The sequence below is a fragment of the Lepus europaeus genome, chromosome 9, assembly GCF_033115175.1.
Source record: "Lepus europaeus isolate LE1 chromosome 9, mLepTim1.pri, whole genome shotgun sequence".
Taxonomy (NCBI): domain Eukaryota; kingdom Metazoa; phylum Chordata; class Mammalia; order Lagomorpha; family Leporidae; genus Lepus; species Lepus europaeus.
The window spans coordinates 31,167,190-31,192,316 of record NC_084835.1 but is presented as its reverse complement, the minus strand read 5'-3'; the positions used below and the strand labels follow the sequence as shown (position 1 = coordinate 31,192,316).

At 39.7% G+C, this 25,127-nt stretch overlaps 1 protein-coding gene across 1 annotated transcript in view; it reads left to right on the top strand.

The window, feature by feature from the left end:
• Positions 1–25,127, top strand: part of DNAH12 (dynein axonemal heavy chain 12) — a 215,349-nt gene that overhangs the window by 62,051 nt on the left and 128,171 nt on the right. Inside the window, exons 18-31 of the mRNA XM_062200177.1 lie at positions 348–548; positions 1,973–2,167; positions 3,429–3,550; positions 3,651–3,933; positions 7,546–7,665; positions 8,337–8,493; positions 8,723–8,895; positions 14,246–14,398; positions 14,662–14,901; positions 15,186–15,431; positions 15,737–15,856; positions 20,863–20,972; positions 23,227–23,410; positions 23,550–23,690. Coding sequence (XP_062056161.1) covers positions 348–548; positions 1,973–2,167; positions 3,429–3,550; positions 3,651–3,933; positions 7,546–7,665; positions 8,337–8,493; positions 8,723–8,895; positions 14,246–14,398; positions 14,662–14,901; positions 15,186–15,431; positions 15,737–15,856; positions 20,863–20,972; positions 23,227–23,410; positions 23,550–23,690 — 2,445 coding nt within the window. The remainder of the gene's footprint in view (positions 1–347; positions 549–1,972; positions 2,168–3,428; positions 3,551–3,650; positions 3,934–7,545; positions 7,666–8,336; positions 8,494–8,722; positions 8,896–14,245; positions 14,399–14,661; positions 14,902–15,185; positions 15,432–15,736; positions 15,857–20,862; positions 20,973–23,226; positions 23,411–23,549; positions 23,691–25,127) is intronic.

Below are 25,127 nucleotides of genomic sequence, written 5' to 3'. Positions count from 1 at the left end.
GGGTGCAGGGCCCAAGGACTTGGGCCATCCTCCACTGCACTCCCAGGCCACAGCAGAGAGCTGGCCTGGAAGAGGGGCAACCGGGACAGAATCTGGTGCCCCGACCGGGACTAGAACCCGGTGTGCTAGGCCACAAGGCGGAGGATTAGCCTTTTGAGCTGCGGTGCCGGCCTCTTTTTAGAACTTTTGAAATTGTTTTTAAAACCTAACAATGATACTGTAGTGAGACACCTAAAGGAAGGGATAGTATAAGGCGTGAAATGTTCACCGAATTAGTAGAGAAACTCAATGTAGTAAATAAGACCCTTTCTTCACTACCTAATTCCTTCTTCACTACTCCCGTGTAGGAATTTTCATTAGAGAAAGCGATGCACACGATGATAGGAACTTGGGACGATATCGCTTTTCACATAAGCCTCTATCGTGATACTGGAGTCTGTATTCTTTCTTCGGTGGATGAGATTCAGGCTATCCTTGATGACCAGATTATAAAAACTCAGACGATCAGAGGCTCACCTTTCATCAAACCATTTGAAAAAGAGATCAAGGTATAGTAAATAAGATAGTTAGCTCTTGATCATTTATAAAAATGCAATCTTATTATATAGATGCTTGTATGGAAATAAGTCCATTTGTTTTGATAGCTTTTAAAAATGTTTATTCAAATCATATTCTATAGCTTTGATATTTCATCTAGAACCAATAGTAATTAATTAATGTAGAAATATATAGAACAGATGAGTAACATGAATTCTAATAATTTCTATAGGAAAAATTATATTTTATTAAAGTTTTTTTCAGTGATAGTGATGGACTTGGAAGCAAAACAGTTGGCATTATTTATTTTGACTTTAGAAAAGCCTGGATCTAGTTTTATGATACAGTCTCATAACTTATGTAAAAGTTTGCACATCATACTTTAATTATATGTGTGAACAACTAGCTGAGAGTTTTTTTTAGAGTAGTTGTTGTCTACTTAAAAATGGTATTTGAGACCCCAGGTATCTTTTATTGATATAAGTAAATGTAGAAAGGAAATAAATTATAGTAACTAATAGCTTGATAATTATGATCAAAATTTTAATTGGAGACTATACAGAATGAAGAAGAGATATTGGCTTATTTCTAACTACATGTCAGATACTGCCCTGGGCATTATTACATTTATTAGCAAATTTAATTCCCACAGCAAACCTTCAAGAAAGGTGCTCTTATTACCTGTATTCATTGAAGAAGAAACCAAGGTATAGGAGGGTGGATGATTGGCTCATGTTGACCCAGATGATAAATGACAGAGCTAGGATTCAAACCAGGCAATTTGGTCTTTTTGTTTGTTTTCTATAGCTATGACTTTAATTTTGTTTAAACATTGTTTATTGACAAATAGTAATTACATATACTTATGGGGCACACTGTGATATTTTGATAATGTGTTTACAATGCAGAATGTTTAATCTGGGCATAAACAGTGCTTTCTAGAAGACCATTGCTGCTGCTATTAGGAGAAACATAGAGTGGTGTTTTTCTAAGAGATGTGAGATGTCACATTTCCCCCATGGAACAGGCTAGCCCAGCATTTCCTGAACAGATACTGTGTGTCCTCTATAGGAATTTCTTATGTGTTAACAAGAGGAGTTTAGAAGGCAAATTAGAAGAACTTGAAAGAAAAAGAGAACTTCAGGAGGCCAGGACCTTAAGGCACGTACTTGTACTTAAGACCAAAAGCAAGATTATCTGTGTGATCTTCAGCTAATGGGATATCTTTGAGTTTGGGGCACCTAAGAGAACAAAGCAGGCTGACTGTATCGATGTTTTCATTTCATTCTGTTCCATTCCATCTATAAGTGATCTTAAGGTGTAAGCTAGATGCATTGATTTGAAAATAATAGTAAATTTTCAATAAGATTTTCTCACTGTAATCTATAGGTTTTCTTTAATAACAAGGCTTTAGAACAGCGGGCTTTTCTTTCAGGCCTGGGAGGACCGTTTGATTCGAATACAAGAAACGATTGATGAGTGGTTAAAAGTGCAAGCTCAGTGGCTGTATCTGGAGCCCATCTTCTGTTCCGAGGATATCATGCAACAGATGCCGGAGGAAGGGCGTCAGTTTCAGACGGTGGACAGACACTGGAGGGACATCATGAAGTTCTGTGCTAAGGACCCAAAGGTAGAGGGTTTGTTTCCTCTCTTTCAGTGGGTGAACCTTTTATTTTTTGCATATGAAAGAAGGCATATGACTTTTCCCCTGGTTACAGAAATAAAACTAGGAAGCTCAGAAACATGTTAGAAAGTGAAAAAGAAAAAAATATTTTTAATACAATTAGTCAGATGCACCACTATGTATGTTAGAGCTATTTCAAGTGTAAATTTAATTCACTTGGCTTCTGGAAACACTCACTGTTGGCCTTACTTGCAAGCTAAGCAGACAAATAAAAGTTGGTGGTGGGGAGTGATGAACAGTGCAAGTGATTCACCTGCTTTCCACCTGGTGACTCTGGAGAAAGAATGTGCTGTTCTCTGAGTTGTCTCAGTTCCTTTGCTTCTCTTTAAGGACCACACTTGGCTGAGTGTGATTCCAGTGTCCAAAGGCAGACTCTGTATTTTTCATATGTGCAGCACACATTGTCCTTAGATATGTATCTATTTTTTATATAGTATTCTATTCAAGAAATATTTTATTCGGTGCCGAATGAGACATTAGCTGTTTTAGCCTTAGTAAGAGTGAATGTACACAGAAATATATGAGTGTCAAGGATTTTGCTTTACCTGTTGACTTTAGAACCTCTGTGCCACATGATATATTTTTGTGGATTGGTAGCCAGCAATTTTTTTTTTCTGCAAATGGCTAGAGCTTAGGCTGTGTAAGACAAATGGTGAGGAAGCAATCAGAGATAGCATGTAAATGAGTGGATGTGTCCATCCCGCAATAAAACTTTGCTTATGGACACTGATGTTTTGATTCTTCTGCTTCTTTTCTTAACCTTCTGAACGTTTAAAATAGTTCTTAGCTCAGGAACTATGCAGGTGCTGGCAACAGACTGGACTGGGCCCGTGGGATGTAGCCTGCCAATGTCTGTTATACATTAATAAGCTCATTGCTAAGTAAACTTGTTATTATTGTAAAGTTAACAGTTGTGAAAGTAGAAATTAAATAGCATACCAACCTAACAGCCTTCTCACATCATTCAAAATAATATAGGAGAAGTGAAAAGATACGTAAGCATAACTTCTCATTTGTTGCTATTGTCTATAAGAATAGTTACGGTTTATTGAATTCTAATAAATTTTACATAACAAAAATATTTCACTACAAGTTTTATAAAGTTTTGATACTTGAACATTTTTTATGTACATTGTAGGCTAATAAATATGTCTTATAGTTGTGTCTAGCACATAAATGCTGATGTGGGTGAACATGTCTCTTTTAGGTTCTTGCTGCTACTTCTTTAACAGGTTTATTGGAAAAACTACAGAACTGTAATGAACTTTTGGAGAAAATTATGAAAGGACTCAATGCATACCTTGAGAAGAAACGTCTGTTCTTCCCCCGGTATGGCAGGTTATTCATTATGCTACAACATAAAGAGCTTTCTGGTGTGTAGCCAATTAGAATGAAAGCTTTGATATTTGCACGTTTTTTTTCCCCCTAGTTTCTTCTTCTTATCCAATGATGAAATGTTAGAGATTTTGTCAGAGACCAAAGACCCACTCAGAGTTCAGCCTCATTTAAAAAAGTGCTTTGAGGGCATTGCAAAGTTGGAGTTCCTTCCCAATTTGGACATTAAGGCCATGTACAGCTCCGAGGGCGAGCGTGTGGAGCTGATTGCGCTGATTTCCACGTCTGCAGCGCGCGGTGCCGTGGAAAAGTGGCTCATCCAAGTGGAAGACCTGATGCTCCGGAGCATTCACGACGTGATCGCTGCGGCCAGGCTGGTGAGCGCCCCAGGAATTCACGTCCATCCCATTTTCCGCAAAGGCATTGTTTTAGGAGGGGTTAAAAGGGTACCAGGAAAGGAACACTCAGAGTTCTTACTACTTCAAACCATGTGTTATTTTCTTTACTTCCTTATTTGTTTTTAACATTATTTTTAAAATAGCAATAGCAGTAAGAATTGGTAGGTTATGAGTAAGTGTTATAAAAAGGAAAAAAGGTAGAATGAGAGAGTAATATGGGAATATGAATTTAGAGTGGAGGGGGCATATCTGGTGGGTGATGGGCTCTTAGAGGAAGTGACATTGCTACTGAGGCTCCAAGGATAAGCAGGAGCCATCCAGGAAAACAGCAAATGATAGAGAGTCTAGGTATCCTGTATAAAGGCCCTGGGTTCAGAATGAACCAAAAGACTGGCGAGAACCTGAGAGAAGAGAACAGCATAGAGTGAACAAGTTGGAGAGTGAAGTCAGATGAACTTGGAAAGGAAGGCACTTAGTTTTCATTTTATTTAAATGCAATGAAAAGGCTTTTCAGTATTTTAATCAGAAGAAAGACCTATCTGTATTCTTATTTTTATTCCACTAAAGTTCTGGTATCAAGAACAGGTTAGTAGAGGGAGGTATGAAAACAAGAAGGCAAATTAGGAGTCTCTTGTATTAGCCCAGGTGAAATATGGTGAGGGCTGGCACTGGCAGGTGGCAGAAGATTGGAACAAAATAGATGGGTTAGAAATGTATTTTGCATTTAATTTTAAGAGGTCTTGGTAACAAATTGGTTGTACAGTACAAAGGTGAGGAGGGGGTAGTCTTGAGTCAGTTTTAGGTTTAGGTTCTTATTTTATTTTTAAGATTGATTTATTTGAAAAGCAAAGCTGAGAGAGAGAGAGCGAACTATCTTCCATCCGCTGATTCACTCCCCAAATGGCTGCAACTCCTGGGACTGGGACAGGCGGGAGCCAGGATTTTTTTCTGGGTATCTCACATGGGTGTAGGAGCCCAAGTGCTTGGGCCATATTCTGCCAGTTTCCCCAGCACATTAATAGGGAGCTGAATAAGAAGTGGAGCAGCCAAGACTCAAACCAGTACTCATATGGGATGTCGGCATGGCAAGTGGCAGCTGCACCCCTGCTGTACCACAGTGTTGGCCTCAGGTTTTTGCTTTTAACATGTAGTTGTGTTTATTTTGGGGAATGACTGGAGGAAAAGTAGTTTGTGAAGGCCTGGGGAAAGATCAGTATCTCAGTATTAGATATGTTAAAACTGAAATGCTCATAAGAGATCCCAGTGGCTGTGTTCAGTGGTTCAGTTCTCCTTGGAAGTGGGTACTAATTGTATGATTTAGTTCCCTCACTGCTTTTTACACTTGAAACAACTACTTAGAAATGAGATGAAAGGAGTATATATAATAAAACTGGAATATAGCACCTTGGCACTGCATGTACCTCCCTTAACACCAATCTGATTAATTTAATCTTGAATAGCACACACTGGTGTTTTTAGGCCTTTAGGACCACAAAGGAGCAGCTGCGTAGTTAAAGAATAGGCTTAAAAGACCTCGAGGTCTCTAAATCCAGCAGCTCACTGGAGTTGAATGTTAGGAAGCTCTGGATTTTTTTTTTTTTTTTTAAAGAATTATTTTGGGGGCCAGTGCCGTGGCGCAGTAGGTTAATCCTCCGTGCAGCGCAGGCATCCCATATGGGCACCAGTTCTTGTCCTGGCTGCTCTTCTTCCAATACAGCTCTCTGCTGTGGCCTGGGAAAGCAGCAGAAGATGGCCCAAGTCCTTGGGCCCCTGCACCCACGTAGGAGACCGGGAAGATGCTTCTGGCTCCTGGCTTCAGATTGGCGCAGCTCCAGCCGTTGTGGCCATCTGGGGAGTAAACCAACAGAAGGGAGACCTTTCTCTCTGTCTCCCCCTCTCACTATCTATAACTCTACCTCTCAAATAAATAAAATCTTTTAAAAACAATTATTTTATTTATATGAAAGACAGGAGTTACAGAGGAAGTAGAGCCAGAGAGAGAGAGAGAGAGGTCTTCTATTCCGCTTCTTCACTCTCTAAATGACCGCAACGGCCAGAGCTGTGCTGATCCAAAGCCAGGAGACAGGAGTTACTTCCAGGTCTCCCATGCCAGTGCAGGGGCCCAAGGCGTTGGGCCATCTCCTATTACTTTCCCAGACCATAGCAAGAGCTGAATTGGAAAAGGAGCAGCTAGGACTCCAGCCAGTGTCCACATGGGATGCTGGGGCTTTAACCCGCTGCGCCACAGTGCTGGCCCCAAAGCTCCAGATCTTGAGGTGGCTGTTCTGTTCACTTCAGCGTTCCTTCTGGGGTTAAGCCACCACCTGCGACTCCCACATCCCATATCAGAGTACCTGGAATTGAGTTCCGCCTCCACTACCAATACTAAATACTTCCAAGGACTGAGTCCTACCTCTGGTGTGGGAGATCTAGATGGAGTTCCTGGCTTCTGGCTTTAGCCTGGCCCCACCCTAGCAGTTGCTGGCACTTGGAGGGTCAACTAACATATGAAAGACCCCTTTCTCTCTGTAACTCTTCTTTTCAAATAAATAAAAATAAAATAAACTTTTTTAAAAAAAGTTTCTGCAGATACATCTCGACTTTTTACTCTAATTTTACTGTTTATAATTTCATACAAGCCAAAACAACTGGGAAGACTCAATATTAACTATGAAAGTACTTCCTTAATCAATATAGAAATCTACTTTCCATGTACCTAGTAATGGCTCATGGTCCCTGCTTATCCTTTTTTGAAGCTTAGGTTATTTTGTCATTTGCCTTTATTTCCAAATATTGCTAGTAAGAATCAATTTGTAGTAATGTGTGAGTTTAACATTTTTATATCTAAGATGGTGTTATTGCATTAAAAATACAGTTTCCATCAGCATCAACTTCAGAATTTATTCTCGAGTTGATTTGTTTCACTTTAGATCTGTTAGTATCATTATTATTGAGGCAAGCTATTCTGTAAAAGATTAAAGCTCCCCTGCCCCCAAAAAAACTCCATTTAAATGCATTTGAATGTAAAAGAATAAGAAAAATGAAATTATGCTTTGAATACAAAAGTACAGATTTTTCAATTATGTTTAAATAAATTTATAGTTTAAATTATATACTTTGGTTATACAAGGTTTCAGAGAAGCTATGGACAAAAGTCCAGTTTTCTACTAGATTGTATAGTCTTCAAAAAATTTGCATCATTATATATATTATCTACTTGAGTTTGTTTTTACAGTTTAATAAAGCCTTTTTATTTCATTATTAGAGGAATGTCAAAAACATGACAACTCCTCACAATAACGGACCACAATATAGAAATCAATTTCCAGGAAAAAAGAGATCACCCATTATTAGCACCCATCTTTCTATTCTTTTATCAACAAATATGTCAAAAATATAATATATGTAAATGTTTCAAGTCTGAAGTAGTCACATGGAGCTTTTCATGGCTGGATGATTTTCTAACCTACAAATATACCAAATACTGCACTTCTGTATCGTTAGCAGTTTTTTCTAATAGTTTTTTCTGTTTAGCAGTTTTTTTTTTCTCTTCTAATCTCTTAAAGTTAAATATTCATTTTAATTATTCAGGCTTATCCAGAGTCTGCGAGAAGTGACTGGGTTCGAGAGTGGCCAGGTCAGGTTGTGCTTTGCGTTTCTCAAATGTTCTGGACTTCTAAGACACAGGAAGTTCTGAGTGGTGGATCAAAGGTAAAGCATGATTTGATTTTAAACAGTTGTACTCTTTTCCATTCCATGTTTCTGAGTTAGCTTGTCTGTTTTTTGTGAAGACAATACCTCTCTTCATTTTATATATAATATCAAAATTATATATATATATAATATATATCACATTCTTTGAAATTTATTTTTACTATGCTTAGACAAAAATTGCTCCCATCTATAGTTCATTTCTGTATTGAGGTAGTCTATGAAGTCAGATTTCATAAAAGAGTATAGGGGATGGCACTGGGGCACAGTGAGTTTACAGCTACTGCCTGCGGTGCTAACATCCCATATGAGTGTGATTTCTAGTCCTGGCTGCTCTGCTTCTGATCCAACTCACTCCTAATGAACCTGGGAAAGCAGCAGATGGCCGAAGTGCGTGAGTCCCCATACCCATGTGGGAGACCTGGAAGAAACTCCTGGCACTCCTAGCTTCGTCCTGGCCTATCCCTGGCAGTTGTGGTCAGTTGGGGGAGTGAACCAGCAGAAGGAAGATCTCTTTGTCTCTGTCTCTCCCTCTCTCTCTAACTCTGCCTTTCAAGGAGTAAATAAATAAGTAAATAAATAAATATTATTTTTTTAAAAAAGAATAAATATATAACATACATATTCTAGGTAGAATCTAACATCAATTAAGTTGCTTTTTTGTTCTGTAGGGATTAAAGAAGTACCATACAGAACTTCAGAACCAACTGAATGATATTGTAGAGCTGGTCAGAGGAAAACTGTCTAAGCAGACCAGGACTACTCTGGGCGCTTTGGTGACTATTGATGTCCATGCTCGAGATGTGGTCATGGACATGATTGAACTAGGTGTGTCAGTTTTTCTTTACTATTAGCAGTAAAATATTGATAGCTTCTAAAATAAAAAAAAACTCAGACTATGTGCCTTTTTCTCAACAGAATTTCTTTCATGATCTTTTTTATAGGCTGGAAATTGTGAATTAAGTTAATGTTTTGCTGATATAAAAGGTAAAACACCTATTTTTCGAATCATTTCCATTTAAGGATCACGTGTTTTATTTTACGTTGTTCTTTGTAGGTGTCTCACATGATACAGATTTCCAGTGGCTGGCTCAGCTCCGTTACTATTGGGAATATGAGAATGCTCGAGTTCGTATCATCAATTGCAACGTAAAATACGCTTACGAATATCTCGGCAACTCACCCCGACTTGTTATTACTCCTCTAACTGATAGATGTTACAGGACATTGGTATGTGTTTGAATTATTTAAATTTACACATTAGAGATTACTTTTTGGTGTGATGTCATATTTTCTCATTGAAATTTTTTTTAAAGATCTTTTTTTATTTGACAAATAGAGTTAGACAGTGAGAGAGAGACAGAGAGAAAGGTCTTCCTTCCATTGGTTCACTCCCCAAATGGCCGCTATGGCCAGCACTGTGTTGATCCGAAGCCAGGAGCCAGGTGCTTCTTCCCGGTCTCCTGCCTGGGTACAGGGGCCCAAGCTCTTGGGCCATCCTCCATTGCCTTCCCGGGCCACAGCAGAGAGCTGGACTGGAAGATGAGCAACCAGGACTAGAACCCGGCGCCCATATGGACTGCTGGTGCCACAGGCGGAGGATTAACTAAGTGAGCCACAGTGCCGGCCCCCTCATTGAAATTTAATATGGCTCTCCTTATTAATTTTCTTACTTGTAATAGTTGAACACTTCCTGATTCCAAATTCTCCTTACATGGAATAGAAGTGCTGAATATTTACTGCTGGGTGCTTTTGTAGCATACAGGAGTAGATTCTATGGTATGGAAATTGTGAATCACTTCTAACGGGATAATTTGAAAAAGGATGGTACTGGAGATATGAAGACAGAAGTGGAGCTTTGGAAAACAGTATCATTTTTTGCATTGAAATCCTGGGAGAGATGACAGAAGTTGAGGAGTGTACCTTTGAGTCCTGGAACTCCTAATTAGTGCTGTTGTGTAGCAGGGACAGAGTCTATGAGGTCTATGCTTGGTTGCAAAGCTATGGAAGGTACAGCGATGATCATAAACTCCTGGGAATATGTTTCAGGAAATTTGAATTTCAAACAAGCTGCAAATAATTTTTTTTAAGTATAAGAACATCCGAAATATTACATGGAACCTACACTAATATGTTATTCTTTGTAATTCTGAAATTGAAATGTAACTGAGCATTCTGTATTTTTATTCGCTAAATCTGACAACTCTACCTGGGGATTGTAGGAGGAGCATCAAGGAACTCCTGTCTGCCTGTGCTGAGTTGTTAAAATTAAAGTGTCTTCGACTGAGTTCTCTAGAAGCAGAGATGAAATGGAATGGGACAGAGGAAAGCGTTAAGCAGAGATGTGGTTTCAACAGGTGTACAGCTGTAGCCAGATCTCATGGGCACACCTGGAGCATGAAGGGTGTCATAGAACCATCCCACTTTAAGGCAATGGGGTCTGACTCTGTAGCCCTTTATTTAGTCTTTGGCTAAGAGCAGGTGCGTGGGTAAGAATTCAGGTAGTTGCTGTTGAGTTGGCTCTTGTTTGTTCAAGGCAATTCTTAGAAGAAAAGACCAAATGTGAGCTATTTACATCCCAAATTCAGAGGTATTTGGTCTTCTATATGTGGCTGGGCTAGGCTATTATTACAGAAAAGGCTAGTTATCTCTTTAATAAGATTTGGGCATCAAACTATATATCCTGATGGAGAGTCCTTCAGAGTACAGTTTCCCCTCTTAAAGAGAGGAGAAGAGAAATGAAGCAACCAGTCTGATTGCTAGGTTTGTGATTGCTCATCCTGCCCTAATTGCTCATCCTGCCTTCCTGGGCTTTCAGACTTAACTGGTGTTCACCCTGTGGCCAACCTGCCTGGGCCTTTGTACTTAACTGTGTTCATCGTGCAGCCAGAGGGTTATGAGCCTGGGTTACCGAGCTTAACTGAGGTTTGTGTAACTCGTACTAGAGCTTCTGTGGGCTCCCAGAGCTCTGCTTTCTGGTGTCCACTGCATAACCTGTCTCTAAGTCTCTTTTGGAATTTTACTTTCCTTTTAATAGGACCTGTGTTTGATCCATATTTTGACCTGGCAATGCCTGGCTGTTTTCTGGCCTTTTTCTTCATCTGTGTTCAGTGACTGGCTCCAGTGCACATAACATCAGAAATTTATATAAGTATTGCATAAATTTGGCATCATTTTGTAACCTAAGAATGTGTTTTACACAATCTAAATTAACTAAAAAAGCTATCAAAATAAGATGTTAGACACTTGCAAGAGTAATCCATTTAACCTGAATATTTTTAAAATATATTTATTTATTACTGGAAAGAGTTACACAGAGAAGGAGAGGCAGAGAGAGGTCTTCCACCCGCTGGTTCACTCCCCAGCTAGCCACAATGGCTGGAGCTGTTCTGATCCGAAGCCAGGAGACAGGAGCTTCTTCCAGGTCTCCCACGTGGGTGCAGGGCCCAAGGACTTGGGCCATCCTCTTCTGCTTTCCCAGGCCATAGTAGAGAGCTGCGTCAGAAGTGGAGCAGCCGGGACTCGAACTAGCACGCATATGGGATTTCGGCACTGCAGGCAGTAGCTTTACTTGCTACACCACAGTGCTGGCCTCTAACCTGAATATTTTAGCAAAAGCTGTGGAGCAGATCTAATCAAACTTAGAGTAATCACAAACACTTCTTTTAAAAAAATAGGGAGATAATGCTAACTCCTTTAAGATAAAAATTTCCCAAACAATCTAAACTCAGTAACAAAAACAAAAAAATATGAAAGATCTTCTCTTCTTAATGTTGCGGGAAACCTGGTGATATAAGTCTGAGTTTGTGTCCTGGTGTTGGTGATGAGTTATGAGACCGGACACAATGGTGAAAGCAGAAGAGGTGAAGATTATTTAAGTAAGAAGAGAAGCTCTGAACAATTTGATCAGAGGGGCTGGTAGAAAGAGAGAGACCAAGCTGCTGAGGTCTTGCAGTCTAGGGGTATTTGTAGGTCTTTAGCACATTATCTCCGAAGAGCAAATGTGATGGTTATGTATTAACTGCTGTGAAGGCAGGGGCAATCTTAATGGAGCCTTTTCTAACTAGTTTCTGCCACACCTAAATCTTGTCTACTGGCAAATATTTTTCAAGATGGGCTTCCACGCCGTTTTGTTGAGTGTGTACATGCTGGGAAAGAGCTGCAGTGCACATGCTGGGAAGGGGGCTGCATGGTGGCGCCAGTCTGGCCTGCTTCTAGTCCTGGGCTCCCTCATTAACATGCACAAAATTCTCATCATTTAGGGTGGTTATAAAGACAGAAAAACTTTGATTAAAAGGTAACACATGAACCCATTACTTACAACAGTAAATACATCATAAAACAAAGAAACAGAGAATATAATCCTGCTGTCTGGACTTTATCAGACTTTGATAAATTTTAGGTAGTTTCTAGGACATTTACTTAAACAACTTTTATTTTAAAAATATATTTTTTTATTTGAATGGCAGAATTAGAAGGAGAGACAGAGTGAGATCTTTCATCTTCTGGTTTACTCCTCAAGTGGCCACAATGGCCAGAGCTGAGCCAATCTAAAGCCAGAAACCAGGAGTTTCCCCCAGTCCGCCACATGGGTGCAAGGGCCCAAGTACTTAGGTCATTTTCTGCTGCTTTCCCAGGTGCATCAGCAGAGAGCTGGATGGGAAGTGGAGCAGCCAAGACTCTCTAACAGGCACCCATATGAGATGATGGTACTGCAGTTGGCAGCTTTACCTGTTAGGCCACAGCTCCAGCCCCAATCAACAGCATTTTTGTATTAGCATACCTTAAAGTTCAGAATCACTTCACATCTTGACAGTATCTGTACCTTTAATATAATCCAGATAGCCTAATTAGTGTCTTTACAAAGTAAGAGGTATCCTTTGACATTTCCAGGGCCCCAGTGGAAATATCAAAGTCCAAAAATTTGTAACTTTGATTTTTCTTTTTTTTTTTTTTTTTGACAGGCAGAGTGGATAGTGAGAGAGAGCGAGAGAGAGAAAGGTCTTCCTTTTTGCCGTTGGCTCACCCTCCAATGACCGCTGCGGCCGGCGCATCGTGCTGATCCGAAGGCAGGAGCCAGGTGCTCCTCCTGGTCTCCCATGCGGGTGCAGGGCCCAAAGACTTGGGCTATCCTCTATTGCCTTCCCGGGCCATAGCAGAGAGCTGGCCTGGAAGAGGGACAACCGGGATAGAATTCGGCGCCCCGACCTGGACTAGAACCTGGTGTGCTGGTGCCACAAGGCGGAGGATCAGCCTGTTGAACCACGGCGCCGGCCATAACTTTGATTTTTTTGAATGCTTGTCAAAGATACCAAGAGAGCTTAAAATATCTCATTGAAATAAGATCATTTACTATCACCAAATAATATCCATTAGTTTAGGCTGACTCACCTTGTTATAGACCAGATTTAATCATAATTATGAAGTGGTCACTTAAATGTTTCAAATTAAGTATATATCCAAAACACCCCCCTCTTTTTTAAAAAATATTTATTTTATTTATTTGAAAGACAGAGTTACAATGAGTGGTAGAGACAGAGAGAGAGGTCTTCCATCTGCTGGTTCACTCCCCACAGATGGCCACAACAGCCGGAGCTGCGCCGATCCAAAGCCAGGAGGCAGGAGCTTCCTCCAGGTCTCCCACATGGGCGTAGGGGCCCAAGGACTTGGGCCATCCTCCACTGCCATCCCAGGCCACAGCAGAAAGCTGGATTGGAAGAGGAGCAGTCGGGACTAGAATTGGTGCCCATATGGGATGCTGGTGCTTCAGGCCAGGCCTTTAACCTGCTGCACCACAGCGCCAGCCCCCTAAAACACCCTTAACTCTCTTAAAAGTCAGCTCTTTCCAAACAATCAGAACTTAAGAAGGACAGCAAAGAGCACAAGAGAATACAGCAGAATACAAATTCTGTCTCTTTGGTGGGTTACCAAAATGAGAGATAAAAATTTTGAATATAAGCATTAGCACATGAAATTATCTCATAATTTAAAACAATTTTAACACAGAACCAGAACCAGAACCAGAAAAGAATTTCCAGGACTTGCTTTGTTGTATAGAACAGAGCTATAAGAATGTGGAAAATGGAGAAAATACCAAAAGTGGAAGGCACTAAGCAGGCAAACTGTAGACAAAATGATATAATAGGCCGCCTGTTTATCTTCCAATTAATGGGACATGTATTGCACTCAGCTCCAGTTGTTTATCCTCTTTGCAGTTGGCCATCCAGCAAATGTCCTTGTTGTCCCTTACGGCCATCTCCATGACCGCTTCTCGTTAAAAATCTTTGCTAACAAAGTGTGCTGCCCTCAAGGCTATATTCTCTGTTGTTAAAGGCAAATAAGATACACACAAAGTATTAGCAGAAAAGGAGATTCTCATATATTTTCACTTTTTGCCCTTTTAAATTGCTTTTTCTTTGTGTAGCTTGGAAATTTTGTGCTAAAAATTACCTAAACAATTTAATTATATAACAGTTCTCTGAAGCTACAGGAAGACTCAGTCCATTTGGTAAGCAGTTATTACTTTTTTTCTCCCCTCAAGTAAGCATGGGTTTCTTTTCTTTTATGTTTTTCTTTTCAGATAGGTGCCTTCTATTTAAACCTTGGAGGAGCTCCAGAGGGGCCAGCAGGCACAGGAAAAACCGAAACCACTAAGGACTTGGCTAAAGCTCTGGCTGTGCAGTGTGTGGTGTTCAACTGCTCAGATGGGCTGGATTACCTAGCAATGGGAAAGGTAGTCAAATCACTGGACTGATGATTTCATTATGTTACCAACTTAGAGCTGGGTCTAATCCGATAGACTAAAGCAAACTCATGTCTAAGCGTTATTTGAATGTCTTGTAAGCATTACTTGAGCTTTAGGGGTAAGGACATTGTTTTTATTTGGGGGGACTGTTTTAGCCTGCAATTCAATTTTGACTTAAAAGGTTAGATATTTGTTTTAAGAGATGATGCCCTTTCCTAAGAAAAATTGCCTCCCTTTTTTCTTCTCCTTAGTTTTTTAAAGGACTGGCTTCTTCTGGTGCTTGGGCTTGCTTTGATGAGTTTAACCGAATCGAGCTGGAAGTGTTGTCAGTGGTAGCACAGCAGATTCTGTGCATTCAGAGAGCCATTCAACAGAAGCTGGATGTGTTTCTTTTTGAAGGGACTGAACTTAAACTGAATCCGAACTGTTTTGTGGCAATTACCATGAATCCCGGCTATGCAGGACGTTCTGAATTGCCAGACAACCTTAAGGTAATATTTTGTGAGTGTAACTTTGGTAACCCAAAAATAACAGCATCTTTTGTTCACAATGGTATAACTGTTCATTATGTATTTGTAATTCCAGTCCATCTTTTTTATTTGCTGTAAGGTAGATCTCCAAAAGCTACAATAATATTGAAAAATTACAAAGTTTATGAGAGGGTGCTACATTTAGGGTATATACTTTGAATATCAGCATATTGTTTTTTAGATGCCTAAGCTCAGCTTAACAACTTCGATAATGTCAATAATACAATTTTTTTTATATACTTCAGGTTCTTTTTAGAACAGTGGCTATGATGGTCCCAAACTATGCCCTCATAGCAGAAATCTCCCTCTACTCATATGGATTTTTGAATGCAAAACCTCTGTCTGTGAAGATAGTGATGACTTACAGGCTCTGCTCAGAGCAGCTCTCATCACAGTTTCATTATGATTACGGAATGCGAGCAGTGAAAGCAGTTCTAGTGGCTGCTGGAAACCTAAAACTAAAATTTCCAAATGAAAATGAAGATATACTTGTAAGTATTAAATACATACATACGTTGGTGAATTTTTTTTTTTTTTTTTGGTGAGGTTGATCAGGAGCTATAAACAGGCAGTTGAGAGGGTTATTATTTGAAATCTTATATGAGATTTAAGTTCTAGTTTGTGGATTGTGTTACTCATTACAGTCAGTAGGAATTCAAAGACCTTTTGGTTTGTTAAGGATGGTATTGGTTTTTTCATTAGGGGGATTCCATCGGGCAATGTAAATGAACTTTGTGGTATGGGACGTATATCCTGGCAATGAATTTATATTGTACTTTTGTGTGTGTGATTTCAGCTTCTTCGATCAATTAAAGATGTCAATGAACCAAAGTTTCTATCACATGATGTACCTTTATTTAATGGGATAACTAGTGATTTATTCCCTGGTATTAAGCTTCCTGAAGCTGACTATCATGTATGTAAACCCATGAGAATGTCTTCTTCTTCCCAATAAATTTATCTGATGACTCAGTTTTTTTATAGCTTTGTGAAATTATTCTGTTTAGAATTGTAATTCCTTTTTGGCTGCTTTAGTTAATGGGATAAATAAATTTTGGTACCTCTTGTTATATGTTTCCAGGGTTAACCATTAAGGCTCAGATAGATAATGTTCTTTGTAAGAAAATAAACACTTTTGTTACTTAATTATTTTTACTAGAATGCATGCTCCATGATGCCTATTTCATCAGACAGACAAAAAAGTAGTAATGTATCCTATAGTTAACATATTAAGATTTTGTTTCTCAAATTTAAGTAATGTGTACTAATTTTTAAAAAAGAAACAGTTTTCACTGCACATACACATAAATAAGTATAGATGATGATGTGTTAATTTGTGGTAATCACTACACAGCATGTATATATACAAGGTACTTGAGAAAGTTCATAAGAAAAGGAACTAAATATGAACTTGGGCAGGCATGTGGTGCAGTGGTTTCGTTGCTGCTTGGGATACCCACATGCAGTACTGGAGTGATTCCAGCTCTGGAACGAGCCCAGTCCTCTGCTGCTGATCCACCTTCTCAAATTAATTGGTCTGTACTGTCCAATGTGGGAGACCCCAGTGGAGTTCTGGGCTCCTGGCTTTAGCTGGGCTCAACTCGGGCTTTTGTGGGCTTTTGAGGAATTGAACTAATGGACAGAAGATCTATCTTTCTCTGCCTTTCAAATAAAATGAAAACAAATAAAGAAAAAAAAAATTTGAGGGACTGGCGCTGTGGCTCACTTGGTTAATCCTCCGCCTGCGGCACCAGCATCCCATATGGGTGCCGGGTTCTAGTCCCGGTTGCTCATCTTCCAGTCCAGCTCTCTGCTGTGGCCCGGGAAGGCAGTGGAGGATGGCTCAAGAGGTTGGGCCCTGCACCCGCATGGGAGACCAGGAAGAAGCACCTGGTTCCTGGCTTCAGATCGGTGCAGCACTGACCGTGGCAGCCATTTGGGGGATGAACCAACGAAAGGAAGACCTTTCTCTCTGTCTCTCTCTCTCTGTCTATAACTCTACCTGTCAAATAAAAAAAATTTTTTTTGAGAACTTGTTTCTAAAAAAAGATATAAATTTATTTTGATGCTAAAGAATTCCAAAATCCATACATGCTTTGATATTAGATCATGTTGGACACTTTGAATATATATATACTTTGTCAATTTTGTTTTATCTTTAATAGACATATAATAATGGTTACAGTGTTATTTCAATACATGTTTATTAGGGTACTTCAAAAAGCTTGTGGAAAATGTAATGAAAAGATGTTTATTTTAAATGGGGAAAAATGTAAATCCATGTATGTGAAGGGAGTTCAACAAGTTCACAGAAGATGTATATTATGAAAAAATTGCATAGGTTTCAAAACTTTTCCACAAATCTTTGAAGTGCCCTCATACATGGCATAATGGTAAAATCAGGCTAATTAGCAAATGCGTTATCTGTAAAATGAGGGTACTTCAAAAGGTTGGTGGAAAAGTGGAATTAAAAGATAATGCATATTTTTCATGAACTTTTTAGAAACTCCTTTTTGTGTTTATAAGCTGAGAACATTTAAAATCCTTTTAGTGATTTTGAAATGTACAGTGTGCTGTCATAGACTCCAGTCACCTTACTGTGCAGGAGAACACAGCTCTGACTCATCCCTCCGGCCCTGCCCCTGACACTGTGCCCATTCATCACTGGGTCCCCTCCCAGCAGCTGGTGGCCACCATTCTCCTCCTGCTTCCAGGAGTTCAACTGTTGGAGGCTCTACGGTATTTTTTTATATTTTGGCATAGGTATCAAGATTTGAAAAGAAAAACCCGTCTGTTTTTTGACATGCAACGTTTCTAGTGCTTTTAGTCCTTCGAGCTGATAAGTGCTTTCATCTGGGATCTTTTCTCTTTAAAGAACTTCCTTGGCTCTTTTTTGTTTGTTCATGGGTTTTCTGACAAAAAGTCTCTCAGCTTTTTGTTTGTCTGAAAATGTTTCCATTTAACTTTCACTTTAGTAGAGTATTTTTACTGGGTGTAAAATTTTAGATTTTGGGGGTCTCCTCTCCCTCTTTCCCCAGTGACTAAAGGCGCCAGTCCCTTGACTCCTGGCTTTCCCTGTTGTGCTTAGAAGTCAGGGATTTTCTTATTGATGGTCCCCTGAATGGAATGGATTTTTTTCCCTCTTGCTGTTATAATATTTTCTCTTTTTCCTTCGTTGTCAGCAGTTTGGCTATGTGCTTGGTATTGTTCAGATTTTGTGTTTATCCTGCTTGGAATTCACTTTTTCTCGAATCTGTGGATTGATGTGTTTTTCTAGAAAATTCACTGTGATTATTTTTTAAAAAAAATTCTGCCCTTTTTTCCTCCCCTTTCTGTCTGGGACTCCAACAATAAAAATGTTAGACCATTTTATATAGTCTCACATGTTTCTTATGCTCTCTGTTTTTGTTTGATTTTCCATTATTTTCTCTGTTTTATTTGGATTTTTTAAATTGACCTCCTTCTTTGGTTTTGTAAAATTTGCTGATAAACCCATTCACTGAATTCTTAATTTTAAATATTTTATTTTTCAAGTATAGGGTATCTGATTCAATCATGTTTAGAGATTCCATTTCTCTGCAGAAATTCTCTTTTCACTTATTTTTCTATCTTCTTGTATGTTTTATATGTGTGTGTGTGTGTGTATTTAAAGATATATTTATTTGTTTAAAAGGCAGAGTTAGACGGAGAGAGAGATCCTCATCCACTAGTTCTTTTCCCAATGGCTGGAGCTGCACCGATCTGAAGTCAGGAGCCAGGAGCTTCTTCCAGGTCTCCCACATGGATGTAGGGGCTAGGGCACTTGGGCCATCCCCAGGTGATTTTCCAGGTGCATTAACTGGGAGCTAGATTGGAATTTAAGCAGTAGGGACTTGAACTGGCACCCATATGGGATGCCGATGCTGCACGTGGAGGCTTAACCTCCTGTGCCACAGTGCAGGCTCCGTGTTTTATATATATATATATATATATATATATATATATATATATATAGTGACAGAGTGGACAGTGAGAGAGAGAGACAGAGAGAAAGGTCTTCCTTTGCCATTGGTTCACCCTCCAATGGCCGCCGCAGCTGGTGCGCTGCGGCCGGCGCACCGTGCTGATCTGATGGCAGGAGCCAGGTGCTTCTCCTGGTCTCCTATGGGGTGCAGGGCCCAAGCACTTGGGCCATCCTCCACTGTGCTCCCTGGCCACAGCAGAGAGCTGGCCTGGAAGAGGGGCAACCGGGATAGAATCCAGCGCCCCGACCGGGACTAGAACCCGGTGTGCCGGCGCCGCAAGGCAGAGGATTAGCCTATTGAGCCGCGGCACCGGCTCGTGTTTTATATTTTTATGAAAGTTATTGTAAAGTTCTGTTGTACTAATGAAGACTTCGGGGTTATCTGTGAGGTTTTCTGCTTGCTCACTGTTTTTTCTCTTGGTCATCAGCTATCTATCAGGACTTATAATTTTTGATCATATGGTAAATATTGTATATGAGACAATTCTATGGATGAGGCTGGTATTATTTTCCTATGGAAAAACTACCTCTTCTTCTTTCGGGAAATGAGATTGAGCTGCTGATGAATCAGGAGTTGATCTAAGAGTGTTTGCAGCACCATTCAGCTGTGGTTTCCTTCTGGTTTCAAATGTCATTAGAGTGATAGTTGTTCTACAGTGTTATAGGCCCCTCTCTTTAGCAGGATTTTGGAATCTAAGCATCCTAAGATTGAAGCAATCCCCTCTCCCCACCCTTCCATCTGAGCCCTTGATCTCTGTGTCACTACGTTTATGCTCAATGAAAACGTGTAGTGTGGAGGGCCGGCTCCATGTTTGGGGCTCCTCCAGATTCAAGTCTGTCCTGTACGTTCAAGTAGCATTAAAGTTTGTTTGTTTCTCCTTACTTTCAGCTAGATTCCTCTGTCTGTAGCAGATGTGATGTGTACTACGTCCAGACTTGGAAAATGTTCCTGGAGGCAAAAATAGCTATTGCATTGTGTTTACCTAGGGAAGGTTCACCCCGTTCTGAGAATTAATTCCCTTTGACTTTGTCATGCAGTGCACAATTGTATTTTGGTCAACAGAAAGCGTATGTTAGGATAAATGCCTTGGTATGCAGTAGGCTATACCATCTACGTTTGTGTGAGTACACTCAGTGATGTTGGCACTCCATGACACATTTCTCAATCAACATGATTATTTGCATCCAAAGCATTCCTTTATCTCGAAGATTTGTTATTCTAGATACTGTGGTGTGATTGTCTCCCGTATCTTTTTTTTTTTTTAATTTTATTTTATTTGAGAGTTAGAGTTTTAGACAGTGAGAAGGAGAGACAGAAAGAAAGGTCTTCCATCCGATAGTTCACTCCCCAAATGGCCGCAATGGCTGGAGCTGCGCCAATCCAAAGCCAGGAGCCAGGCGCTTCTTCCTGGTCTCCCATGTAGGCATGTAGGTGCAGGGGCCCAAGGACTTGGGCCATCTTCTACTGCTTTCCCAGGCCATAGCAGAGAGCTGGACTGGAAGAGGAGCAGCCAGGACTAGAACTGGCGCCCATATGGGATTCTAGCACCGCAGGCAGAGGATTAACCTACTGTACCACGGAGCCGGCCCCTGCCATATCTTTCCATATCCTAACCAAAAGTGGAATTTCGGGAAACACTATTTAAGCAAAGTTGTTTCTGTGCAGCCTATACCCAACAACCAAAGCTGTAATATTATGATCAGTAATAATTTATGGTGTGGAACACTAGTCTACCCCAAAAGCATTATAAGTCTGTTTGTTCCTCCTCTGAATTTGCAAATAACTTTAAGAAATAATGTATCGACATGAGAAAATTCAATTTTTTGCTTGTAAATTAAAAAGCTAGGTTTATAAGCCCCCTATGGCATGATTTATAAATACAACTTTATAGATACGCATCTGTTTCTCTTTTATTCAGGAATTTTTGGAGTGTGCCCATAAAGCCTGTGAAGTCCATAATCTCCAGCCTGTTAAATTTTTTCTCGACAAAATAATTCAGACGTATGAAATGATGATTGTTAGACATGGGTAAGATTACAGATCGTTTGCCAGAGTTAGACATTATTTTTGGATTAAACTGTCTAATCAACTTAAATTCATGAACCAGAAGAAACAGCAAACTGTGCAGGGAGACTGGGGCACAAACACCTCCTCCCTTCCCAGTGGCTTAAAGCAACAAGGTTTCTTTCTTTCTTGTTCTGTAAGTCCAGAAAGGGTTAGTAAGGAAAGCTCATTTGGTGGCCTGACACCAGTAGCTGCCCCAATTTGCCCTTTTGGTCATAAATGTGTTGTTCACTCTTCTCTATGCACATGTAATAAACCCTTTGCTTCCTAGGGTGATAAGCTAGAAGCTCCAACCAATAAATGAACCAGACTCAAAGTTCAGAATGTCTAGGTGATTCATGGTTGAGTTTTAGCAGATTTGGAAGTTGTTGCTCTTGATCCAGAGACCTACAGACTAGAAGGATGTGTTTCCTGCTATCCACATCCAGCACACAATAGCAAGTTTACCAGAACAGGATTGGCAGAGCCAACATTGTTCTATAGCAATTCTAAAATCCAGTTGAGGTTAAGGTGAAGGGGCCAAGTTCCAATGATTCCAGCAGAGTTGAAACTTCAGAACTTGTCACTTATAGGGGCCCATCCAAGAGGCTGTAGCGTTTTGTAGACATGATTCATTGTGTAGGGTGTCACTGACGTGGCAGTGGTCACATTGTGTTTGTAATATTTTTCATTAAAGAACACCCCCCCTCCCAGTTGTGAAAACTTAAAGCCCCTAAAGACCTGTGTCTACTTCTGCTCAATTTTGCTACCTGAGAGGAACTTTGCAGCTAACTGGTCTTGGTTGACCTTTGTTTTACCTTCTGAGAAATATTGCTATTTTCTTCCCTGGCCACGTGTGAAGTGGATAGTAGAGAAAATGTTGTCCTTGGGGGATGAGCAGCATTTTTAGTCTATTCCCTGTTTGTAGCAAGTTGAAGTTTAAAGAATCATGAGATTTTTGAAGACAGTTTTCTGTAAATCTTCAAACATACACAGAAATATGGGGAACCAATGTCGTCATCACTCATGCATCCAGCTCTTAAGGACCATTTTAAGTTTTGAACTTTGACATACGTTTTAAGCCAGACTCATGTTTGTTTCTTATCAATAAAGTTTAAGAACTTGATCTGCTTTTAATCTGTTTGTTACTAGGTAGCTCCCTGTGCCTGTAGCCATAGCCACAATTCTTACTAAATTATAACTGAAAATTTCTTTGTACAACCCTTGAATCTGTTTGTTGCTTTGTTGAAAATGCCATGCCTTTAATCTATATTTCTTGAATTATTTTATATCCCAAAGTGATTATAGTAAGCCCTGCCCCTTCCATGGTTTTGCTTTCTGAGGTTTTAATTATCTAAGATAAACTGAAGTCTGAAAATATTAAATGGAAAATTACATATTTTGAGAGGGAAACCACATTCACATAGCTTTTATTTCAGTATATTATTATTCTATTTTATCATTACTATTAACCTCTTAATGTACCTAATCTATAAATTAAGCTTTATCATAGGAATGTACTTTTTGTGTATAAAAAACATATGGAAGATGAAATTAAATGCTAAATTAATTTTGTGCAAAGAATCCTGAAATGCCTGCTTGTGACAAATCTTCAGAAGATATGTGGAAAAAAGGGGTGGGTGTTTGATACAGTGGTTAAGACACTACTTAAGCGTCCCATATCTGAGTGGCTACATTTCAGACCTGCCTCCATTCCTGATTCCAGCTTCCTGCAAATGTGCACTCTGGAAGGTAGCAGGTGATGGGTCAAGTAGTTGGTTCCTTGTAACCCACAAGGGAGACCTGGTTCTTGGTTTCAAGGTTTGACCTGGCCAGGCCCTGCTGTTGCAGGCATTTAGGGAATGAAATAGCCCAGTGAAAGATTTCTGCTTGTCTGTCTGACTCTCTCTCTTTTCTTGCCTGTCCCTCTTGATCTGTGTTTCTCTGGCTTTTCAAATAAAACATTTTTTAATTAAAAAAGTATGCAGTTGTTAAGTTTTCATTATCATCTGAAAACTTTTTATTATACCCCTTTTTGTAGATAATGATATTACTGTGGAGAAATTGATTTAGAGTCAATCAGTTCAGGAGTTACTGAGTTTTCCTCTTATCTGAAAAATTCTTAAGACTTCAAAAATTATAAGTAATCATTATCACAGGGTAAAGTTTTATACAGTGATCTCAATGCTTTAGCATTATTTCTTGTACTCATTATATATTTGCTTCTTTGCTTTGATAGTTTTATGTTGGTAGGAGAGCCTTTTGCTGCAAAGACCAAAGTTCTGCACGTGTTGGCTGATACCTTGACTCTTATGAATGAACATGGCTATGGAGAGGAAGAGAAGGTCATTTATCAGACTGTGAACCCCAAATCCATTACCATGGGCCAGCTTTTTGGACAGTTTGACCCAGTGTCTCATGAGGTATTTGAGAACACAAACGTCTTTCAGCTCCATCTTGACAGTGCATATTAAACCCAGAAATTCGGAATGTTTTTGTATCTTCACTGCTAAATGCAATTTTACAAAGCATGTTTCCTCCTCCTCCTTTTTTCCTCTGCAGTGGACTGACGGTATTGTGGCCAACACTTTCAGAGAATTTGCCTTAGCAGAAACACCTGACCGGAAATGGGTTGTGTTTGATGGTCCTATTGACACCTTGTGGATAGAGAGCATGAACACAGTACTGGATGATAATAAAAAGGTAAATCGTGATTAAAAGCTAAGCAGAGTCAGACTTGATTATGCAGTTTTATGTGTTCAACAAGGATGCAGCAATTTGAATATACTTAGGAATTATCTTGTCAATGAAAACTATATTGTAGAAAGTCCTTCTTTTTCTTAATAGAAAGAAAATGTTCTAAGTTTTGTTATCAGACTGGCTTAATAATCTAAGTGAGAATAGGTTGTTAAGTAACATCAGTCTTATATTCCCTTTGAAAACATTGAATGCTGCAGCACACAAATGTAGTGTATCACTCTGGGAGCTGTGAGATGCACAAAAGAACTTGGAAATGAAAGTTTGTGATATTTATTTTAACAGAGAGATACCATATAAAGTATATAATGAGCACTAATTTTAAATGTAGATAGTATGATTTTAACATGTATCATGTGTATACAGTCATAAATATGTGTATACAGTATATACAGTCACATATACGTGTATACGTCACACGTGTATACAGTCACGTAATTATGACCCAAAAAAGATGGAGAAAACTCTGTGTGTCCTACAGCATTCATTCCTGTATCTGCCTTGCCTATAAACCCTCTCCTAGTCTAATTTATGTAATAATCACAACTCTGATTTATAGGGTAAAGAAATTTTGCTAGTTCTTGAGCTCTTTAGTGCCTTTAGTGCACTCTTTAGTGCCTTTTTTAAAAAAAAGATTTATTTATTAATTTGAAAGGCAGAGTTAGAGACACAGAAAGAGAGAGAATCTTCCACCTGTTGGTTCACTCCCCAAATGGCTGCAACAGCCGGAGCTGAGCCAGTCTGAATCCAGGAGCCAGGAGCTTCTTTTGGGTCTTCCATGTGGGTGCAGGGGCCCAAGGACTTGGGCCATCTTCTATTGCTTTCCCAGGCCATAGCAGAGAGCTGGATTGCAAGTGGAGCAGCTGGATCTTGAACTGGCACCCATATGGGATGCCAGTATTGCAGGCTGTGGCATTACCTACTAGGCCACAGTGCTGGCCCCAATGTCTTCTTTAAAAAAAAAAATTATTTATTTATTTATTTGAGAGATGGAGAGAGGAGAAAACAGAACTAGCATTCACTGATTGGCTCCCCAAACTCTGGTAACAACTGGGGCTGGACTGGGCCAAAGCCAGGCACCAAGAACTCAATCCAGGTTTCCCATATACATCAGGAACCCAGTTACTTGAACAAGCACCACAGCCTCCCAGGATCTGCGTCAATACAAAACTGGAGTCAGGAGCTGGAGCCAGGTATTGAACCCAGGCATTCCCAAATGGGATATGGACATCTCAACTTGTATCTTATCTGCTGGACAAATGCCTGCCCCAGTGTCGTCTGTTTTCAGTTAATATATCTATATTTAATGTGGGCTTCATTTTATTAATCTTTTATTCTTTTTATATCTGTATCAGTATTCTGTGTGAATATATCACAATAGAA